The sequence below is a fragment of the Cyprinodon variegatus genome, unplaced genomic scaffold (assembly GCF_000732505.1).
Source record: "Cyprinodon variegatus isolate N-32 unplaced genomic scaffold, C_variegatus-1.0 Scaffold10, whole genome shotgun sequence".
NCBI lineage: Eukaryota > Metazoa > Chordata > Actinopteri > Cyprinodontiformes > Cyprinodontidae > Cyprinodon > Cyprinodon variegatus.
In genome coordinates this window covers 2,008,410-2,028,628 of record NW_015150463.1, presented here as the reverse complement: position 1 = coordinate 2,028,628, position 20,219 = coordinate 2,008,410, and the positions used below count along the sequence as shown (strand labels likewise).

The 20,219-nt window shown below is 36.4% G+C and overlaps 2 protein-coding genes across 2 annotated transcripts in view; one reads left to right on the top strand and one right to left on the bottom strand.

The window, feature by feature from the left end:
- Positions 1-2,168, bottom strand: part of LOC107087416 (shootin-1-like) — a 31,211-nt gene extending 29,043 nt beyond the window's left edge. Inside the window, exon 1 of the mRNA XM_015378989.1 lies at positions 1,946-2,168. Coding sequence (XP_015234475.1) covers positions 1,946-2,017 — 72 coding nt within the window. The 5' untranslated portion in view covers positions 2,018-2,168. The remainder of the gene's footprint in view (positions 1-1,945) is intronic.
- Positions 2,169-2,883: 715 nt separating this feature from the next.
- Positions 2,884-8,791, top strand: gm2a (GM2 ganglioside activator). The gene is made up of 4 exons (XM_015379119.1): positions 2,884-3,110; positions 3,927-4,079; positions 5,408-5,590; positions 8,423-8,791. Exons 1-4 carry the CDS (start codon positions 3,003-3,005, stop codon positions 8,576-8,578), a joined length of 600 nt encoding a protein of 199 aa, XP_015234605.1. The 5' UTR covers positions 2,884-3,002; the 3' UTR covers positions 8,579-8,791.
- The last annotated feature ends 11,428 nt before the right edge of the window (positions 8,792-20,219 follow it).

The following is a 20,219-nucleotide window of genomic DNA, read 5'->3' as shown; positions in this document are numbered from 1 at the left end:
ACCCCGCCTCTCTCCCATTCTTTTTTTTCCTGTCACTTTGATTGCAATTGAAATAATTCCAATACCTTGGAATACAATAGGGATGTCCTAATCAGATATTGGTGTCGGAAATCAGTCCAATATCAGCCAAAAATTCATATCGTAATGTATCAACCTGTATTTAAAGGCTCTGTTACCAGCAAGTTGACAAAGGTGATGCTTAAGGTTTGAGTTATATCCCTTGATCAATCTTCTCAAGCATTCCACACTACTGAATGAGTAATGAAAGTATGTATGATCTGATAACGATCGTAAATAAAAATATTGAATCTAGACACTCATAGAGCACTCCATGCAGGCCAGGGATAGTTAGTCTAAAGTTAAAGTTCGTGTGTAAACTATATTCCAATCTTACTGGTAAATGCTCAATCGTTTGTCTAGAATTGCCTATGCACCTAAACAAGCATGACTGAGCAAGGTGAACAATATCAGAGAAAGAGTCAAGAGGACCAATGACGTAATGACACACCAATATAAGCAACATTTTCTGGGTGGGCCCCATATGAAGTATAACACCCCATATACCCCCGCCCCCCCATGCCCCCTGCCGCCGCTTCATCATTCTTCACCTAGACATATATACTTGCTTGAATTTCTTCACTTATCTTGTCGAAATCTTCACTCACTGAAGCAGCAACATCCGCCTCTCACTCTTAGGTTCTTTGAAAGAATGTGTTTATTTTGGGAAGTTTTTTCCGTTCCTCCAACAGCTCTTCTTTGTTTTTTCTTTTCTGGAATCCGCTTCAGTACCTCTTTTTGGTATCCATGGTCTCTAACACATTGTACGTAACCGTAATGGTTTTAATCTACGCTTTGGATTACCCATATTTTCAAGTCGTATTGTAAAGAATAAAATACTCAAATACATTGTTCTTTTAAGATCTTTATTGCGGTTTGAAACACATTATATGAGTGTATTTTTTACCAATCGTCTAATGAACTATGCACAGTTATTAACATAGTAATTAAAAGTACCACTGCTTTGCTATTGGTGTCGTGTTTAAATGGCTCACCATCATGTTGAAATCTGGCATGTGTTGTGGTATAAATAAGGTCTGGTCAGTCAGTTTAGCATCAGGTGTGTAAATTAGGAATATTTAGCACTATTCTCTGCAAAGAGACGTCCTAGTCAATTGCATAGGGGGCCTACCAGGATTTAGTGATGGGGCCCCTAAGAGGTCAGAGGCCCCTATGCAACTGCAGTCTCTGCTTACCGATATTTACGCTATTGAAGAGGACAACAGTAACACTGGAGGAGCTGCAGAAATTCACAGTTCAGGTGGGTGAATCTTAGGAGGCCTTTCAGGGTAAAGTATTTTTTTCTCTTTGCATTCTACTCTGCAATTATAACTCTTAAACTTGTCATTTTTTTCCAAAAATAAAAAAAAAATATATATTATGTATTTGTTATGTCACAATATCATATTATAACAAATTAACATTTGGAATGATGTGATAAAATAGATGCCCATGCCAGTCCCCTTGCAGACCATGTGTGTCTAGTTCTTTCTTTGAATGTTTGCATTTAAATCTCAGCTTAAAAATGGGGCCATGCATTTTCTCACCTTAAAAGTGCGACCTAGAAAAATAACAGACAGCTTCTCTACACTTAGAAGATTCCTTATGTGGAAAAGGGTCTGTAACAATGAACGGTGTTTTAAATGTAACCTTTAAATCCATTCATGTGCGTGAAAATGGCGAGTGGTTCAGGGAGGGGTCTGCCTTTCTGATGTCTCCATGAGAAGCCGGCCGGCGCCTGAGACGAGCCGGCAAAATGTCCCATCCCATCAGAGGCGGAGAGTAAAATTAGGTTTTTGTTTTATTATGAACACAGGGATATAATTCATCTTCAGATCAACCGAAAACACAAATAATAATAAAAAGATGCATTTGATTTTCGGTTTACCTCTGTTTGGATGTGTCCGTCGCTCTCCTCCTCGCATCCTTCCGTCTGCGCGGATGATGAGCAGGGAAGCATTTTTCCAGGAAAATATTGTTTAAATAATCCAGTTTATGCGTTTAATTGCAGAGTGACATGAAAAATATGACTCTATCCAGAGATCATAACCCAGTTGTGCATGGCGGATTTTGGCCCCAAACAAATGGGATGGAGAGCAGCTCTTTGGTCCTCCTTCCACTGTCAGCATCCTCTGCCCCTCCTCTTCCTCAGCTTCCATCCAGCGATATTCACGTCATGAAAGCGGAGCTTTTTTTTTTTATATCAAACCTTAAAAATAAATTTGACATTTTCTGTTTGATATTTTAAGGGAAACTATATTTATGATAACAGCAAGCAGACAATAAAAAAAAACAAAAAAAAAAAAAAACAGGCAACATAAATATACATTTAAGAATATTAGATTGACAAAATGTCACATATTGTCCCCTGATTTCTCTATTTTCCACAGCTTCATCATTCATATAATCATAACTGCATTCTGAGGGTTAGATAGAAAATATAATTATTGTATGCTGTAGTTATTACACGGAAAATGACAGCTGCAAACATGGGACGACGGCGACACCTGCAGGTTCTGAGCTGCAACTACTTCAGATTTCTTTCTTATTATAAATACATTATTTCACAGAAAGAAAGAAAGAAAGAAAGAAAGAAAGAAAGAAAGAAAGAAAGAAAGAAAGAAAGAAAGAAAGAACACCTTTGGCTTCAGATGTTTGCATGTATATACCTTAATAAAAATAAATTATTGTTTGTATCCGCCGAGGACCCCGATACTGCATGTATCATTTCTGAAACATACAGTAAATTCCTCAGTGAAAGGTTGAAATAGCCGGAGACTATTGGTCGTCACGTGACCCACAGTCACGTGACGACCAATAGTAACCTTCGGTAACTGCAGCGGTAAACACGGAAGCGCTGCTTCAAGGACCGCGTTCCTCAGACCTTTCTGCCCGCGGTGCAGCTCGGTTTAACGGCTCGGGGTGTCGCCCAGACGGTGAACGGCATGGCGGGCTCTCAGCATTGGACTGCGGCCCTGACGACGGTTCTGGCCGCATTGATATTTCAGGCAAACGGCGGCTCCTTCAGCCTGAGGAGAGTCAGACACGCAAAGGTTTGTTTTAGTAAATGTTTGTTAACTATGTCTCCCTTTAAAGTCCAACCGTTCACTACATGTTTATAAATATGTATCTAACGCGTTGCTTGAACAGGAAGTTATTACCAGTGTTAAACATGGTGTATTTTAACTAGAAGACTAGAAAGAAACACTAGAACACTAAAGCCTGTTTGATGATTAAATAATCAATTATATAAATTCAGCATTTCTAGGAACCATGTTTAAACCTTTGTTGAAATAGTTACTATGCCTTCCAGATTATCCTTTAAAAAAAAAAAATAACAATAATAAATATATATATATATATATGTACATAAAGTTGCTTAAACTGAGAACTCTTAAGAATTTTTTTCTGAAAAAATCTACTACTGATAATAATAATAATAATAATAATAATAATAATAATAACACTTATTTATGCAATTGGCGTTCTCATTTATAGGAGAAATGTGATGGGAAGTGTGATGAAATGAAATGTGATGGGACCCTAAGTAATTCTCTGCAGATTGTTTTTGTTTTACCAGTTTCAGTTTCTCTACAAAGTTGATGCAAAGAACCAATGTTTCTTTTAAATGTTATTACAGAAACAATGTTTCTTTAATAATAGACCAGAAGCAACTTTTCGTGTTGTTTGACCTTTGATATTAGTCTCTTTCCTGGTGCAAATTTCCACACAGAAAATGAATGACTTATTGAAAAAACTGCTCTTAAAGCAGGAAGTTGAATGAAAGTTGAAGCGGGTTTTAATAAGGGAATTTCAGGTTGAAGAAACGGCTGTTAATCATCCATCCCTACGGTGTTAAACCTGTGCAGGTTTTGGGTTTTGACTGGAAGAACTGCGGAAGTCCTGAAGCTCCGGCAGTACTAAAGACCCTTACCCTATCTCCAGACCCCATCAAGATCCCAGGGTCACTGACAGCTGCGGCATCTGGATCCACTTTGGTTGAACTCATCGCCCCTCTCTCTGTAAGTCCTGCAACACAAACCTCAACAATCTGCTGAAAATCTTTCAGATGTAATAAGATGCTTGCTATAGGGACAATCAGAACACACCATGTCTGTTCTCATTGACTTTACACAGTTTGGTTTGGTTGCATCATAAAAACCAGCTGACCCACAACAAACTATCAATGAAAACACTCACCGCTAACACAGGAGGTATTTTGTTATCTATTTCTTCTGTTTACCCTCTAATCAGATTAGACATGGACCCTCAATCTCTCAATAACAAAACAATAGATGATATTCTATCTATTTAGAAGCAGCAATAAACGGAAGTGAGATGCTGAGTAAAAACAAAACCTCTTTACCAGCAGCACTTTCTACCACTTCTTTCTTAATAAACCACAAAACCATGTTTGTCTGTTTACCAGACAATAGGTAGTCTGTGATAGGTAGTCTGTGAGAAACCCTTAGACTCTTACTCAGCTGCTAAGCTGTTTGTCTGCAGCCAGCAGTTTTTTTGTTGGTTGCTGCAGACCCTGCTGGACCTGCTGCCCAACCATCATGTGAGACACAATGAGCTGCAAACATCCAATCAAAAATTGGATTTTCTACCATTTGGACAATGATCCACTCTAGTGAAATGCATTTTGTAGCAGATTTTAAGTTTCTTGTTTCTGTTAACTTCTCAGCATATTTTCTGCAGTGATCAACACAGTTGGGAGAATAGGTGGATACGGGTTCTGACTGGTTTCAGCTGTCGTTAGGACCCAGTGGTCCCAGCTTCAGTTTGGCACCATTGTTTACTTTTTATGTTTATGACTGGCCACAAAAGTCACTAATTCCTTTACAACCAACCGATCGAGCGATGGAGAGCCATTTTGACTTTTCACTAACACTTTATCGAGAAAATACATGTAGATGTTTTATTTTATTGTTCATTTTATCTTTTTATTTCTTTTTTATGGACTTGTTCTGCACTTTGGTCAGTTAGGAGTGTAAAGCGTTCTATAAATAAAGCTTGATTGGTTTTTAGCGTCAGAATGTGGCAAAGGCTCATTTTTTTCCCCACTTGCAAAAAGTTTTTAAATCTCCAGCAGCAGGGGAGGAAGTGAAGAAAGCAGCGGAGTCTGGTGTGTAAATGTTTGAACCCGCCTGGATATAAAAATGAGTTAAAATAGACGTCTTGGCAAAATATCTTTATGGTTTTACTCAGCCTGAATATTTCTGTGTGTAGTTTTTACAGTCCTGTTGTGTTTGGTGCTTTTCTGTATCTGTGCAGAATTTCTTTAAAATACAGAAATTAAATTCAGTCTTTCCAGAGCTCACTCTCACCTCTGATTCCCCTGCAGCTGAATGTGACTTTGGAGAAGGAGGTTGCAGGTTTCTGGGTGAAGGTCCCCTGCCTGGAGGAGCTGGGCAGTTGTCACTATAAGGACGCCTGCGACCTCCTGAACCAGCTGATTCCACCGGGACAGGACTGTCCTGAACCGCTGCACACCTACGGCCTACCCTGCCGCTGTCCCTTCAAAGCTGTGAGTCTGTTTTTTTTTTAACCAATAGACACAACCTGGTTTGAGTACTAGCATAATTTTAAAGGCAAGAAATTATGTATCTAAGTGTCATTAATGTAGAGTTTATTAAAAAAAAAATAAAATCCGTAGACGGGCTGAAGTATTTTTAACTATAAAGAAGAAGGTGTCAGCTGAAGAAATTATGGTCATTGATCCATTTTTTTTTAAAAACCTTTTTTTACTTTTAAACAACTGTACTGCTAAAACTCAATAGCTGGTAAGCTAATAAATATTAGCTCCAACGTTTTTTTTATTTAAGCCGTGCCTATCAGCAAGAGAAGCTGTCAAGCCAAAGGCACAGTGTTTTTTTTGTTTTTTTAGTGCAACTGCCCTTTACACTTAAATAAGTGCATTGCTGCATAAATGTCCTTGTTGATAAGATCAGTCCACATCAGACTCTTAAAGTGTCATTGATAATACTTCCTGTTGGCTCACTACAGCCACCAAACATTTATCTGACTTTTCAGTTCCCTCACCAACACCGCAGTTAAACTGCCCTTTTTTCCTGTCTTTTGGTTTTGATTGCCATCGTTGAATGTGGGAGTGCGGTCACCAAATATGGGATGGTGCCTTGGATGCACACTCACCCCGGTGTTCCACTGAACGTTAACGCCACTGAGACGGACCTGCTCTTGATCTGCTTGCTGGGCACTGGTGTAGTTAACACTGGAGTTTCTAGTGTGGTTCACTGGTGCTCACGGCTCATACTGGTAGTAGTATCAGCTTCAACAAAATATCTATATATGCCTGGATTTTCCTGGATTTTCTGGCCCCAATCTATGCTGTAAGAGGGTGACTGAGTGAGTAAAGCTGTGAAAAATCAACATGGAGGAAGAGGCAATGTCCTAGTTTTACAATTTAACACCAGTTGCAGAAGCAAATGAAGCACGTTTCCCACTTTTTTTTTTTAAATGAAAAAGCTTTATTAACAAATATTTATATTTTGAGGTACAATTACTAGTGATGGTGAGATGAAGCCTCGTGAGGCATTGAACCATTTGCGTCAACGATCCCCACAGTTCATAAAGCTTCATGTGAGCATGTCACCACCTACTGGTGCAGTGCAGAACTGCAGTTAGTAAAATAATCTGTGATTTTTTTTTTTTTGAATTGTTTTTCTTGTTCTGATTTCAGTTCCTATGACATTGTTAATGATTGGTTTGTATAATCAAATATTTTGTAAGTTTTTTAAGTGTAAAATGTTTAAGAAGAGGAAAATCATTTAAGCCATTTTAGTGAAATAAGCTCAAGCAGAGAGTGAAACTGTTTGTGCAGATTGGGCAACGATAAACAAAATGAAAGGTGTTAGTCATTTTTATTCAAAAATTATAGTTTTTCCACAGTTACTTGTTCTAATCGGGTTGAAATTATGTGTTCAAACAATCTTTTGGTTAAACCAACCCGTCTAATTTGGTAGTGCTTTTAACCAATCTAAATTTGTACAAGGGCAAACCAATACAAATTAGTCACATTAGCCAAAAATACTTGTGTTTTATCGCAACTTTCAAATGTCTAAGTTGGGTTTTGAACCAACAACCTGAGGAATGGAAATCAGTGTCTTACAGCTGACACCACTGGGGAGCTGATAGCTCATCTGAAGGCAATACTACTTAATACTGATGTTACACCTGTAACCAGTGGCCCGCTCAGATTTTGATCATTACATTGTTTAATGTAACCAAAATAGTTTTATCCAACCAGATTGGTTGTTTCTCCAACCAGTCTATTGTTAGAATATATCCAAACTCTATCCACCTCTCCCACATCTTGACTGAATACTGAGGCTGTTTAAATTCTTGCCGAAGTTCAGGGCGAGCTGAACCACTTCCCGAAGTGCTCACTTGACATGGCAGGGTAGTGAGGCTTCGAACGTCATCTATTTTGGCTCCTCCCCCAAATTAAGCAAGCCTCAATACGCACCTCGCGAAAACGCCCCCTCTACTACTCAGCAGATGCCTCAAAGCCTCGGCTCATCTCATAAGATCACTAACAATTATGCAAAAAGAGCCTTCATAGGTCCAAAAGGGTTCAATAATTTTTAAATATTCATTAGAGGGGCTATTTATCACACAAATAAATACCTCAGGCAGTTGCTATTATTATTATTAAATTATTTCATCATCACTTTTTATATTATTATTATTGTTATGGAAGATACCATTTCAGAAACAAATTAAAACAGATATTAGTAAGATTACCCACCCCAAGGTAGTGTACATAGTAATCCAGGCAAAGTCATTTTTAATACTGAATCAAATGTGTGTTGAGGTCATTCATTGGTTCGTGGGGCTTTAAAACTGAGTACCTTAGGCCTCTGGATCTTATGGCTGATAAGCCTCTTCAACATTGCCATGGCGATCAGGGACGGCGCTGCTTGCAAAGTAGGGTTGTGTCCACTAGAGGGGGAGGTAGCAGCAGCTGAAGGATAAAAGCATCTGGATCGGTCCCCATCATGTTGAAGCACGAGGACAAAATGATAAAGTGACTCAAATATTCTAACATTACAATTTCAGAAATGTGGTCAGGGAGCTCCTATATCTTAGCCAAGCTCTTATCAGTGATTAAAAGCAGGTGGAGTAACATAAGTAAACTGAGAACAAATCTAAGTGCTAGTATGATGAGAAAGGGTCATTGTCTTCAAGATTTAGTCTGGGGGATGATATCCATCATGTTTAAGAGGCTTAAAGAAGTTAGGAAGATTGAGAACACTGAAAATGACCATTTTATTCTACTTGCTCAAAAGAAGCAGGTAGAGTCCTGTCTGATTCTCCCTATATTCTCTTTCTCCCACAGGGCTCGTACTCGCTGCCTCAGTCCGAGTTCTACCTGCCCTACATGGACCTGCCTTACTGGCTCACCAACGGGAACTACAGGGTCCAGGGCAACCTGGGTGGTGGGGGAAAAGAGCTGGGCTGCCTAAAACTGTCCCTGTCCATTCACTCCGACTGAGGACGCATCGCAGAACAACTTCAGTTTTATAGTGTTTTCAACGTTTGATCTTTGTTTGATTTACATTTCAGCACCTCAGTTTCTCCACACCAGGAGAATCAGACACTGAAAGGTAGATCAGGTACTAATAATGCTTTTCATTTTAACATGTTCATGAGTTTTAACACTGGAATCTCTTTGTACATGCTGACTGTTTTATTTTCTTATTTCTACTAAAAAACAGCCCCAGAAAATTTACTTAAAAAAAAAGGCAATGAAATGGTTGAATATTCTGCTGAAAATCTTCCAATATGCATATTCTGTGTTTATGTTTTATGGTTTTATAAATGGAAAGATATTGGGAATCGTGAGAGTTTTCTTCTACTTTTGATTTTGTCTTTTGTCAGAACATATGTTTCTAAATCTAAATTTAGTACAAATATGTTGTTTTTTCTATTTGGGATCACAAGCCTTTTCTAATAAAAAAAAGTGAACAAATGTATCTACATTTTTCTTAAGCAGGACCTGTTTTGATAGATTATTATTTAGTGTTTTATTTTTACTTTATGAACAAAACAAAACTGGTGTATTAAAGTTGTTTGTGGGCTTTGATTTTCTAATTGGTTATAATTAGTAGTATAATAACTTCTACCTTAGTTGTTGTACACAGAAATCCCAATGTTTAATGTGAGTTTATGTGTCCTTTTTCTTCTAGAAAGTTCCAAAAAAGTTAAACACCCATCCACTGAACTTTGTTTCCAAGTATTAAGACGTTTCGCTTCCCATCCAGGAAGCTTTATCAATTCAATATGTCAGAATTAGCTTTGAGCTCCAAGCTTTATGGAGTAGCCCAAAACAAAGCCTTTTTTTCACTTAGAAAACATGCAAATTGAACCAGAAGAACAGGTCCGCCCCCTAGGAGTGGGGAGTCGTTGAGATCTTTGCTAGCCTGCAATAGCCGATACTGGTCTATGCCTCTGAAAGGGGAGTCATTAGGGAAATTGTTGGCCTTCTAGAAGGAAAAAGAAATGGTAATTTATTATCAGGACTTAAGAAAAAAAATACTTAAATCCAAAGGCATATGCACCTTTTTTTTTTTTAACATTTCCCCTTTAATGTTGAGGCAAACTCATTGCAACACTAAAAAAAGTAAATTTCAAACCAGAAGTTTAACAGATTTTAGTAAAATAACACAAATAATAATTGTAATGTTTTATATTCCTGTTTCTGGAAGATTCCTTAGGCAAAACGACAATAAAAAGGATAATGAAAATGATTATGAAAATTATGCTAATGTCATACATGCACGTAGTCTATGGTAGATAACCAATCCTTTTTGAAGGAAGAGCACAAAAAAAGGCTTCATCTCCTTGGCTTAATTGTCACTACATGTTTAACCACAAGATGGCAGTATTTCATCTTAACAGAGGATTAAAGAAAATACACATTTGTTCAACAATGTAGATCTTATGTCTGCAAAGGATGACCAAAAAGCTCAGTTTATCGTCCAAGCTTTGATTTCCTTGGTGTGTAATACTGATAAGGCAAAAACAGACTAGGCCGCAGCAAGACTGAATGTTTGTGCTTTGCAACAAAGAATGTAGAAAACAAAAGGAGGAAAGTGAGGAAGTGCACAAGAGAAGCAGACGAGTGTTTGGGCTGACAGGATGTTAGTTTCTTTAGGTTCAAGGATGATGATTTGATTCATCTGGCCTTCAGTCAACCTGTGGCAGCTGTGCATTTGATTACTAGACATTGCTGTAATAGCAGGCAAGCATTTAATAATCTTTCTATCATAGAATTCAAATTAATTTAACTTCAATAAACAGACAGCAGTTACTGGTAATGTTTAGTTTATCTGCTATGCACATGCTGTGGTTGTGCTTTTAAGTTAAGGCTTTTAAGGCCACATTATCACCATCTCTAGTTAAAATGCTGTGGTTGCAGTCATTTCAGTGCGCTTCCTGTCTCAGAAACAAGTGGTCTGCAGATGCCTGCAACACACAGCCATAGAAAAATACCAAGGAACTGCCTTCTTTCAAATGTTTGCAATCTGTTCTCCTTAAGTCTTGTTGGAAAATGTCCCAACTTGCTGATAAGTTGAAATTTATTTATCACAAAGTTTTTCCACTTCAAATAAAATGTACTTCCATTTCTGTTTTAACCTTGTTTTTAATCATGTTTGAAGTATTTTAATCATCTTGCAAAATGAATTTCAAAAGAATGAATTCACTGCAGAACAAAAACGTTCTGAACTAAGGAATGCCCCTTTAATTACCACATTAAAGTGACTTATACGTAAATTAAATTAGTCCGCATTCTGTTCCCTTTTTAGCCAGATTCAGACCTTCAGTAATAAGTGGAATGTCTCATTGGAACCTTCATCCAAAAAATATCTAAAGCTCCATGTGCAGTTTCAGCTTAGGAATATAAAAGTAGCATAAAGTTTCATGGCATAGAATTTTATAAAAAAAAATATGAAAACATTTTAAAAAGGGACAAAAATGAAAGTTTCTAAAAGCAGGAGCAATTAAAACCAAGTGATATAACCTTTTTATCTTCATAAAACAATGCATAAATGAATCCAAGTTAATAAAAGGAAAGATATTCACAGCACAAGAATACATCGTAATCATAAAAGGAAAAAAATTACAAAGGTACATTTTTAAATCTTCTCAGCATAGTTATCAGGATAGTTGGTTTTCTGAAAGTTCGCTTTAAGTTTAAAGTTCTGACTTCACTAAATACATCAAAGCCAAACGAGATTACTTCAGTCTGGTCCATATAAAGCTGCATCATTTAACATTTTTTGTTCTAGATACAGTAATTCATTAAATTCAGTTTACAGCTGTGTTGTCAGTATAGAGGTAAATGCCTTCTCCGTGCCAGTAGGTGAAATACATCTTAGGTAACATGAACAGAAGGAAAAGTAGAGGTGCAATGCTGGACCACTGAGTTATTACAAAGGATATTGCAAAATGTGTTATTATGAAGTCTACAAGCAGAGCCTTGTTTCAAGACAATACCTCATTTTTTACAGTGTGCCGTTTAAGCTTTAATCACATATAGGATCAACACATATCCAATTACTGACACTCCTGGTTCCTCCAGGTCACCAAACATTAAATGCATTAACCTGAAATAAACTAATTACATTATTTTCAATGATATTATTTCATCATGATATGAAACATATGTTGTCTTAGGTTCAAGTCGATCAAAGATGACAATTGTTGAAGTATAACTAGTTTGGAAAACTATCTTTGATATGTCAGCTTGTAGAGGAAGACCTGACTGTCACAGGAAGATTCTTCTTTCAGTTTATCTTGTCATTCAGTCCTCTTCATAAGTATCTGAACAGCACAGCAACTTTCGATATATCACTGTTTGTATTTACACCACAGCAAATGTAAAGCAACAAATAATCTTAAAGTAAATCAAATTAAATGTGTTGGTGTTAGCCTTGTTTGCAAAGAAATCCTCTAGCCTGCAACACGTGAACGTCACAGAAATTGTACATTCTTAATTTATGATGCAATTTCAGGCTTTAACTGCATCTTCTTTCAGTTCTTGCTTTTTCCCCCTCAGTCTCCTCTTTAGGAGGTAAAAAGTATGTCTCAGTAGGTCAGATGATTGACTTTGCTAGTCTCTTTTTTCCCCTGATGAAATTTAGAAACCTTTTGTCTTCTGATTTATGGACAAATCCTTCCAAATTAATTGGGAGGAATTTAATCACATAGCAGAACAGTGACCCAAAGCACCCGCAGTAAAAGAATCTTATAATAAGAATATGGAAATGTTTTTGCACGAGGCCCAATGTAACTAACATAAAACCTCCTGTGCAATGCACCACTGTCAAAGAAAATTAGCATAGTTTCTTTTCAACTCTTTTCTTTTTCTATTTAGCTCCTCTTGTTTAATTAGGTTCAATGTTAAGTTTGTATGTGCAAACAGTTTAAGCTCTTTATACAATCTAAGCTTACATTCCTTAAGAACTAAAAGGACCAATTGAACATTAAGTAGAAGAAAGGTTTTTACTGGCGCCCCTAAATGCCAACTGATGTGCTTCCATGTTGAGATTTGATTATAAACCCAGCAAATAGATCCTTGCTGCTTCTTCCAATGTTTGTTTCTTTGATTTTAGTTTGAAGTTTTAATTAATAACAGATGTATGTGAACGGGTTACGGGGGAAGCAGTCTCAGCAGAGACCCCCAGACTTCCCTCTCCCCAGACATCTCCTCCAGCATATATTCTTCTTAAGATTTAAGAATATATGGACTCTGCTTTTACTGTAACTAACCGTTTGTGCTCTCTTTGATCATCTTTAACGAAAAAAGTGGCTCAGAGTTCTTCTGCTTAATTGCTGCTTTCCTGGACAGATCCACCGATGGACCCATGATACATATTTCAGGCTCTAGTGGGCTCAATCATCCTCCAACTACATGCAGTCTACCTCTTTTTACAACTCAGTAAGGGCCAGCTGCTGATCACATAACTCGTGTGATGTGGAGAAAGTGCTTCCGTTGCAGTTTTGTAAAATGTTAAAAATTTCGATATGACTGAAAAACTACCTCATCAAAGCAAAAAACAAACAACTTTTTATAGAAAATCATGAGTTTTTTTTTTTTTTTTTGAATATTTCAGTTTTTACGTTTAGTTAATTTATGTTGAAATTACAATTTGTGCAATATTCTGCTTTCTGAAACATGGGAGCCTCAGTGGTATTAATTAAATCCCAATGTCATATATTGCATGAACAATTGTTGAAACACATAGAACACATCACAACAACGGGTGAAAATAGCTGTTGTGAAGCATTTTGAAATAATAAACTCCAGAAACGACAGCTAGAGTTCAGCACAAGTTGACTGTTCTGCCTGAATGATCACTTTTCCCTCTTGACTCATGAGGGAAACCTCCTCGCTGTCTGGCCGCAGTCAGTAAAAAGTATGTTCGCCAATCAACATTTAGCAGCCAGCTTCATGACCCGCCCCTGTTCCATAGACTTAAGTGTACGTGATTGAAAAAAATCGCACAGTGTACGCCCGGCTTAAGAAGTTTAGCTTCACTGTAGCTGTATTTTGGAGTATTATCCACTCTACTTTCTCACTGCTGAATAAACAGCTGATTAATGTGAATCATATACATGTCATCAGGTACATTTTAGTGCATATTTAATGCAGTTTAATTACTATATTTTATAAAGTTTGACATTGCATATTTTACCAATATGTTTACAAAATTTACACGGGAGGTTTATCCTCCTTAGTATTCAAAATTAAATCACAATTGATGAAAATACTGATGACACAATGTAAGTAAATGACTTCTGCAGCTACATGCTCACTCCAGTCTAACAGATCCTGCGGGGCCAGTCAGCTGTGTGTCCTTAGAAAGAAAACAATATATTGAAGTGTATAACCTCTAATTTAAAATTACTGAGAGATAAACTCATTTCCATATTTAGAGGATGCCCTCAGGAAAGCCTTGCCCCACTCCGGCCTCCCTAACAATACAAGTCTACTTCCACCACTAAAAATCTAGAAATGGACTAAGGCCACCACACATCAAGGGACAATCATTTGCTGCCAAAAAAACAAAAACGACAACAACTTGGTAACTCTTCTGCATGTCAACCTGTTTAAGAATATAAATTCAAGACACACTAACTGGCAAGAATAAATGTAAGCATAAACTAACAAATATGAGGCAGGAATGTTAATAAGGAAATGTGATTATTTTATTTCATACAAATTATTAGCCGAGTCCAACACAGCAGTATCTGCAGAGTTCCGACTAACAGGTATAAAAATGGACAAACAACGGATGGACTTCCTGTTTTGTGTTGTTGGCTGGGTTGCATCTGTATAGTATACAACTTATTCTGCTGATGTCTAATCTTCTCTGCTGGACATCCTGTCTCTGACCTCCATCATCAACCTTTTCCTGAGACAGGAAGCTTGCTTTGGTTGAATGTAAAAATGGGGAGAAAGCAAGTTGGTGAAAACATGAAAAACAGAAGGAGGGGAAGAACAGAGTAAGGAGTGCATATTAGTTTTTGCAAGCTTGGTCTCTGAGTGTTAACAGGTGTGCAGCATTACACATTCACATTTGAATTTAACCAATTAGAAGATGCTATTGGTGTCCTTTATGTAATGATGAGACACATTTTGGTAAAGTTATTCTTTTTTCAAATGAAAATCAATCCAATATATTAATCTTTCTTAGACACACGTAACAGCACAAATTAAGATATCTCTGTGAAGGGATCCATCAGGATTTTTTTCTTTGTCTGATTACATGCTTATAGCCTGTCATGAATCCTGCCTGTGTGTTTCTTGTTTGGGCTGGCTGGATGTTTCCCACTCTCTACTTTGCTCCACTCTGCTCCATATACCCCTTTCCCACTGCCCGAAACCCAGTTTAAACCTGGGAACAATCCGCTTTTAGTAGCAGTCGGAACTGACTCATGTTGACCAACGTCAATCGAATTGGCAACCTACCCATGTTAAAACTGCCTTAAAACGGCTTAGCTTGGAACAACAGTGGGAATATAAGACGCTATTGGAATATTGACACACTAATTTACGGGATACTATTGAGCAGATGTTAACACACATCTAATCTAACAAGCTAGTAGGACCTTTTTTTGTTCACTCATACCACAGCATCTGTTACTGTAAGCTTGCTGCTAAAGTCCACTAAATATAACAGCTAAAGCCATTAGGTTAGAATTACCATAACCTAAGAGCTAAAGTGAGCTTGAGCTAACTGAAGACACTATATACTTTTCACACAAACAAATCTTGAACAAAACGATTTTTTGACGAGTATTTAGAGGAAATGGCACTGATTTGCTTGTACTGAGATTGAACTGAAATTTGCTGCTGCTGAGGAGTGATTCGTGGTGCAAATTTACTCAGTTGCCTATTATACTTATTAGACTGTATTTTTTCTCACTAATGCATTGTTCAGCCCAATTCCATTTTGAGCGTCAGAAACGCTGCAACATTCTTTGCATATGCAAGTGCATCTTAATGCGCTGGGAGAACACTTAGCTTTATTTGCTAGGATGAGTAGAAAAAAATGTTGTTTTAAGATGTTTTTAAGCAAGTAATCATACTTCAAAATGTCATCTATGCAGTCAGTTAATTAGAATTCCAAACAGAAAACAACCTTTATTTTATAGCAGGCTTGCACTTTGATAGGGAGAAGTCTGAAATTCAAAAAAACTGCAACAATCGCTTATATGCTGTATCCCAAAAGAACTCGGAGGAAAACAGAAATGAGCTACAGAGTTTTTTTTAAACCTAAAATAACATTTTACTGCATTTGGTCCTGATTTTCTCTTAGCTGGGAGGAAAATGCTGAATTTCTAAACCACTTTTTGATTTACAGACCTCTTTAGATTTCAGTGCAGAAATCTTTATCTGACTTTAGCTGAAATTCAATAAGACCAAAATATTCAACCAGACACTGAGTTTAACTTCATCCTTTCTATGGTATTTGCTTTCTGTTACTCTGATGGTTATCTGGTGAGGTGTGGGTCAACAGAACAGCCGTGTCATGCTACACCCCCACACACAGTCTCAGTGGAGGGATTTTCAACTGCTTTTAGCAAAGCTTCAGGCCAGACAAAAGGTACATTTACTAGATACTCCTCTGCTAATGGCTACTAATGACATACACACACAAACACACTCAGTCAGTGACACATTTAATTCTACCACTTGATGAGGCTTTTCTATTAGTGCAGTTTCAAATAACAAAAATTAAAAATCTTTAAAAAAAGCAGATGTTCTATATCAAACAATCTATCCAATTTCTCATACTAAAGTGTTTCAGCTGTTCAGTCTATTTAGGTTTGTACATCACTGGGTCCTCTTGTAGGGAAAGAGTTAAAGGGCGTTTTTCATTGAACACAGTTGCCTCAGGATCAAACCACTGAGTCTGCAGAAACTTAATGCATCAAGTGACAAAATTAAACCTTAATAGTTTTCATCATAATAACTTTAAAGCTGTGTATAATTAATGTGTTTTCATATTAGCTTTACATATTTTTGGGGGTGCTTTTAAGCTATTTAAGAATTCAGATGAAATGACTGTTCTTTGGTCCATTTAACTGTTTTTCTGATATTTCTTTAGGAGTCAAAAATGCAGAATTAGAGTATGAAAAAACATGTTTACATAATTAAAGAATAAGAAAATCATAAAACTACTTATTTAGTCATTTAACTCCTACAAACACAAAATACTATTTCCCCCCTTACACATAGAATGGTGCTAAAATGCATTAGCCAAGCTTTATCAATATGCAGATGATATCATTGTGTACAGCGTTCAATTCTGCAGTTAGTTGTGCAAAAGAGAATGCTTGAGGTTGTTTACACTCATTACATATTAAACATTGACATTTAACCTAACTAAGGCCTGTAGAGTGAGATTGAGCTCTGTTTTTTTCTATTATTTCAATGAGTTTTGTTCTGTTTGACATTTGATTGAATTTGCTGGCCCATCAATTTCTTAGATTACCTGCAAATGCCTTTAATCCCCCTTTGTTTTAATTTAATGGGGTAAATAAGAACAGACAGAAAACAGCAAAAGAATATCTCTGCTGTATACTAGCTTAACAGTATTTAAAATAGTTATCAGCCTTCTTCAAATATTAGTTTGCAATGTGGATTACCTACAGTAAGAAAATCATTCCACAACTGTTTTGCTGTTGTGTTTTATGCTCTGATTAAAGGTTACCTTTGTTCTGTTTGTTTCTATTTTCAATTTGTACTTGATATTCTCATTCAAAATGTTTTTCATCATCAGTTTATTTCTGGGTTTCACATTTAAATAATTAGAATAATTTTCTGTCTTGACAAGGCTGTGATATTACACATTTAAGGAGTTCAGAATACGAATTTTATCTGTAATACATTGAGTTTTTTATGAAAAGGTGCTAAATTCTCACAAATCCTCAAGTTAATTCCCGTTTAATATACTGGTGATGGTTTTCAGTGATCAAACTAATTAGAAATGCTCATAAAATATCCAAACAGATCTAGATGAAATTGTTGTTACAGAGGGTAATGTTCATTTTAAATGTTGATGCATAAGAAATAAAATTGGTCTTTACAGTAAGGGCATAGTTTTCATTTAGGACAAAGAGACAAGTGCTTCCACACCTCATGGGGTCTATCTGTGTATGTGCCACACTGTGTACAGTCATGTTCAAACATTATAATTCTAGTTATCAGAGTTGTTGTTTGTCCTTTAAATGGTAGGTTGCTGGTTCGAGTCCCTGCTCTGTCTGTTTTAGTTGTTTCCTTTAGGAAAACACATTCACACATCTCGCCTGCTGTGAAAGGGCTTGTTGGTGCAGATTGTATGGAGACCAACTTCTGTCAGTCCTGATAATAGTAAAATCTGCACCCTGTGTGGATGGCTAGTTTACTGTAAGGTGTTTGTAGTCTTCCAGCCATTTACATATTTTCAGTTTTACCATTCAAGTAATGTAATTACAGCCTCTGCAGGTAGCATGAATGGTACTTTACCTGTGGTTATCTGTTAGGTTAACCCCAACCTCTTTACAATGTTCCAATCTCTTGTTTTCTTTTAATGTTATTGTCTGTTAAGACTTGTTCTATTGCAGTTACTTTTTTTATTTGATATAATAAAATACAATTTTTTTTTAACCTCTTGAATTTAAGCTAATCTAAAATTAAGTCAAATAAAAATAAGGCCTTAAATTGGAGGTAAGAATCAAATGGAAAATTCACAATCAGTTAAAATTGGTCCAGATGATCTCCATGAGGACATTAAAGAGATACCCGACGGAATCCAAGCAAAGATACAGCCATGTAAAACATCCTTAGCTGTGAGTAGAAGGGACTGGTGGTTTGTAACCTCATACCACACACATTTCTATTCAGCTTGTGGGTTAATTGGAAGCAGACTTGTGCCTGCGTGTGGCTTCAAAAGCCTTCCTCCAGCTTTAAAAGCTTTTCAGCAGTGAACAGAGCCACACACACCTACGGTGTTAGCTGATGTGTGGCAGACAAGACGCTGCGGCTGTTTATTTAGGAGATAACCTAAAGTGATTGGTTGACCTTTACTCTGCTTGGTTTTGTGTTCCCCAAACAGACTGTAGGAAGGAAAGGACATAGAAAACATCTTAGGTGATTAAATTCAACTTTGGATTTTACTAAATATTTTTTATTCAATATCCATGTCTGAATTTTTTTTAAAGACCAAGTCATAAATAAGTTAGAATTTTGATCTGAATGTGTAACGCAGAAGATTGTTGATCCTATTTGGGATGTTTATGCCCATGGACACAGTCTATGGGTTTTCGTGGAATCACTGCCATTCGATGCACATCTTCATTATATTTAAATTGTTTTTATATTTTACAACAGTTTTAGTTTGTGAAAGCCCAAGTGTGAAAAATAGACTTTAATACTTTATTAATGAAACAGAACAGAAGGTATTTGGGAATTGCAGGAGAAATAGATTTTTGAAACAAAGGTCAAAAAGCTGGCAGTGTCACAAAGCAATAGATAAATGTGTAATATACCAGCAGGATCCTGCAAAGAACAATGACAACTATGTTAAAATGGGGAGCAACCCAAGCAAATTGTAGGCTCATTTATATAGATTTAGGCAAAGTTCTGAAGATTTGACAGAAATAAGCATTTTGTATCCAAAAAAAAAAAAAAAAATAAAATACTTAGATCTTTGGGTTCAGCTAATGAGAAGTGGAAGAAATGGTAAAACAAATTGGATTTATATATTTTCTCTTAATTAAAGTCAAAATGCCTGATTTCTGTTTGAAACAAAGTGTTTTACAGTTTAAAAAACATATAATCACTTGGAAATTTGCTTAAAACATTTGAAAAATAATTATAAAAATCCATTTACTTTTAAGATGTGGTTTATTTTAAATATAAAGAGATTTATTTAAAGTTAGTAAATTTAAGCTACTTATTTCAGCAACATCAGAGAAATAATCATAGCTCTTTCAGTACTACATCAAACCTTAGCTTTGGGACCATAGAAAAAGTGTTTACCTTCAGCTTACAAAAATGGGAGCAATAAGAAAGTGCTGCTTTTTGAAACTTTTGTTCAGTGTATTATGAAATTTTTCTGTCAACCTGGTGATCTAACATGGCTTTGTCCTTTAAATCACTCTGCAACCCTTTTCTTTCTACATTAGGAAATAACATGGAAAATAAGACATCTGATTATGTAACATTTCTATCATAAACAGGCTGTACTCCCTGCACTATTAAGTTTATTGTGTTTGTCATCACATTATTTTTGTGTTGCTGCAACACTCTTCACACTTCTGTGACAGTTTAATTCTCATATACTTGGTTAAAAGTTTTTTGAATTTTTTCCCCCCAGGATTTTAAGTGTGATACAGAAAATTATGCTGTGATTCTAACGTCTTGTAAACTTTAATCTGTCTTTTTACGTTGACTATGGAGTAATTGCTTCTTTCTCCATGAGGGGTCTTTTTTCTTATCATCCTTTATCAGAATATTTACAAGATTTTTTTTTAATTGTGATGTCTGCGTTTGCTGCTTTTACTTCTTTACTTTTTAGCGACCTTTCCATTAATATCATTTAATTTTTTCATCATCCCCAGTGAGAGACATTTTAGAAGAA